Source organism: Erythranthe guttata, chromosome 3 (genome assembly GCF_056151865.1).
Source record: "Erythranthe guttata isolate IM_541 chromosome 3, IM_541, whole genome shotgun sequence".
NCBI lineage: Eukaryota > Viridiplantae > Streptophyta > Magnoliopsida > Lamiales > Phrymaceae > Erythranthe > Erythranthe guttata.
Window position 1 is genome coordinate 4,158,388 of NC_142535.1, and position 3,409 is coordinate 4,161,796.

Sequence of the window (3,409 nt, forward strand, 5' to 3'; positions counted from 1 at the left end):
TGTTAATATTATTGTGCTAGATATATAGTAATATTACTTTGTTAAACAGTAATATAGTTAATATTAATGTGTTAAACAATAATACTATTTTTTTTATTACGGTCAACCACAGTAATATTACTGTTTAAACGGGCAAATAGATGTTGAAGAAAAAAATCAAAAAAAAAGGCGTCGGAGACCGGCGTTGACTGCCGGTTAGTAGCGGCAGAAAGAAGAAGAAAAAAAATCAAAGAAGTCAACGTCAGAGACCAGTGTTGACCAATGGTCAACGCCGAAAACCGACAGAAGAATTTGGAGAAAAAAGAAAGAGTCAATCCCGGAGAACGGCGGTAAAAATTGCTCAAAATAAATTGAATAATTTGTGAAATTTAGGATTAAGTTGAAGTTCAATTGAATTAAATGGAGCATATTAAACTATGTCGTCTAGACTCGTTTCAAAATTATGCTAATTAGCTGGTATCTTTCTTGTTAAATTATTTTGATTTTGATGGAAATAGGCAAGATGCAACAAGTAAATGAGTTTAGGAAAAAGTCGTGGAAAAGTATTTTGTTTGCATAGCAATGAAAAAACGACATAGTTGAGGGGGCAAAATGTTTTTCTACCCTAAATACTACCATAAGCATAATAACCAAAAAAATAAACATAAAACATACATAAATAAACAAATAACTATGGGCACTATTTTTGAAGCCAAATAGCTTTTGCAAGTTCCCTTCAAAATTAACCTTTAAATAAATCATGCAATCTTGGTTTTATTTTCTCCTCCTTTCTTCACAATTTTGCCTTTGTTATTTGGATACATCAGGTATATTTGTGCTGCTCCCACTCCACAGCCAACTCCATTTAATAGCTGGAGAATGAACGAACATATTTAGTTGACGGACATTTAAGAAACAAATCTGAAAATCAAATGAGTTGCAATATTTATTATACTTACAACAATAAAAAAGTCTTGTCTAAGTAAGCCAAAGACAAACCAGAATGCCCCGTTCAACAACATCAAGATCGACGTGTAGAATGACATGAATTCCACCTCTTTTCTTTGGATCACCAAAAACTACAGTTTTTTTTGTCAAAAAATCACCAACTAATTAAGAAATGTCACTCAATAAAAATAATTGCAAATACCATTAATTGGATGGCAAAATACAGTATTTTCTATATCATGCAAATACAGTACATCATTTTCTTCAGTATTAACAATAAACAAAACATACATGCCGCAGTCAAAATAATAAAAAGATTTATGAAGAAGAGATACTTACTAGTGATGTGATATAAAGAGCAATGGAGAATGCAGTGGCTACCAATCCATTGAAAAGCAGCCCCAGATGCTCATGCATTGATAAGGGAACAAAAATAAATGTGACTAAAACCACAAATACAACAAGGAGTGCTCCCACACGCTTATATGCAATCAAGTTAATTGGTGAAAGAAACATAAAAATCATCACATAATGAAAAACAATGAGAGCATCTAATGCATTCGCAATGACTGCAAGCCAATTTGATGACCATGCTGTATACCTATCAAGAAAGGAAAATCAACAAATTAGATTATTCTATGAATGAGACTATTGTTGGCAGTTTCAATTATAGAAGAAACCAAACACACGTACCCCATATAAAACACGCAGTTCAGATATGCAAGAAAATACGGGGTTACTGATAACTTTTCCGATGATCTTTCCTCCGCAATCCTTATGACAATTTTCCTATTAAGAAAATTTGCGCACAACAAACATTAGGTATAAATAGTGTCTCACCAACTATGTAACATATCATGATATTTTTCCAAGAAAGTTGAAACACAAATGAAGAAAAACTAAAATATTAGTCCCCTAAACAACATAGTAAAACAATAGACCCATATCTTTAATAACACAAGATAAAAGAAAGCTGTCAAACTGCAATTTCAAATTGATTAAGTCGTGAAACTTACATCGGTGTCAAGTAAAGAAATACCCCCGAAACTATTCCTGTTTCAAGAAAAAGAAAACAAGAATTGAAACACAACCGTAGAGAAATAAAATATGTAAATGGAATAGTAAAAAAGAAAAAACCCACCAGCAATGCCGACCGCAGTTTGCACTTTATTCTCCATATCTATGATAGTTAAAACGATACCATTCTCCATATCTATAATAGTTAAATTGAATTTAACAACGGGATGTAAAAGTTTAACAAGTTTATATAGACAAAGTTGTTAACAACAGCAATGCCATCCGATCTTCTAATGGAAACTTTATAAAAAAAAAAGGAATTGTAAATGAAATTGCATAAAGTAACAATAATCAACACAATTTATTTTTCTTTTTTATTAATAACAAAAAAGATGAAAAATCATTTAAATAAGACAAACATTTAAACTGATTAACTGAATGCCTATCTTTTTTTTGTAGAACATAGATAAAACACAAGTTATATGCACAATAACACAAAGTGATACCGAAGCGCAACGAAACATGAGTACACCTCTTCTGAATTATAGTACAGGTGGGAATTCGCAAATTTCTTGAATCAACATTGATCAATGTTTCTTGAAGATAAAACTGGAAACAATTGGGAAAAAAAAAAGCAAAAAACGAAACTAAAAGGGACGAAATCTTTCACCTAATGCTGAAATCAAACTTTATATCAACAACTCATATATAGAATTGAGTGGGGAATTGGAAAAAAATTGTTAAAGCACAATTACATTATTCCCTTCTTCAGCCAAAACTCATTTAGACAGAGAAATAGAAATCGAGAGAAGTTAACAGAGGGAGTGAGAAAAATTAATTACCTGAAAATTGATTGGCGATTCTGATGCTTGACGGTGAGTCGTATTTTTTCTTTTCCTTTTTTATACGCCAATATAGAATCGTCCGCCGCTAGAGTTCTAATCATCTAATGTACTTTTGTATTGTAATCCCTCTTTTCCACAATAACTGTCTCTTTTTTTAAATATTTTTGTTCCATAATTATCTGTCACTTTAGATTTTCAATACTGCATTAAATGCATTTTTTCCTGTTTTAACCTTATTAATTCAACTATAAGTATTAACTCTCTCTTATCACATCATTAAATAATCAAGGTTATTTTAGTCTTTCTAATATATTTTACCTAAAATCAAGACACATTTGTTGAGCTTCTTAATCCTTGTGCAAAGCCAAAAACGACACTTAATGGGGAACAGAGGGAGTAATAGATATTCAAGTACTTTATTAGCCCCACGTGTAATTTCTGCCCAGCGCATTTAGCATTCTGTCAGGACATACATTTATAATTTTTACTATTTAGTTAATACAAATAGGGTTCTTACAAATAAGTCCATCGATGGGTACTTATTCATAAAGAGATCCAGACAAAAAACTTATTTACCAATAAGTCCACATATGGTCCAGATTTTTGTAAAAGACTAAAAT

The 3,409-nt window shown here is 31.2% G+C and overlaps 1 protein-coding gene across 1 annotated transcript; it reads right to left on the reverse strand.

Moving 5' to 3' along the window:
- Positions 1–535: 535 nt before the first annotated feature.
- LOC105973951 (bidirectional sugar transporter SWEET1a) lies at positions 536–2,905 on the reverse strand. Its single transcript, XM_012998995.2, has 7 exons — positions 2,787–2,905; positions 2,069–2,140; positions 1,944–1,980; positions 1,621–1,716; positions 1,267–1,528; positions 939–1,058; positions 536–851 (listed from the first exon to the last, which is right to left on the reverse strand). The coding sequence occupies exons 2-7, from the start codon at positions 2,136–2,138 to the stop codon at positions 738–740; spliced, it is 699 nt and encodes a 232-aa protein (XP_012854449.2). The 5' UTR covers positions 2,139–2,140; positions 2,787–2,905; the 3' UTR covers positions 536–737.
- Between the last annotated feature and the right edge of the window lie 504 nt (positions 2,906–3,409).

Excerpts from the sequence above, each read along its gene's own strand:
- LOC105973951 (XM_012998995.2), bottom strand. The coding sequence starts at position 2,138 with ATGGAGAATGGTATCGTTTTAACTATCATAGATATGGAGAATAAAGTG. Across the intron at positions 1,981-2,068 it reads AACTGCGGTCGGCATTGCTG|GAATAGTTTCGGGGGTATTT; the intron begins GTGGGTTTTTTC and ends TTCTTGAAACAG. Across the intron at positions 1,529-1,620 it reads AACTGCGTGTTTTATATGGG|GTATACAGCATGGTCATCAA; the intron begins GTACGTGTGTTT and ends CTTTCTTGATAG.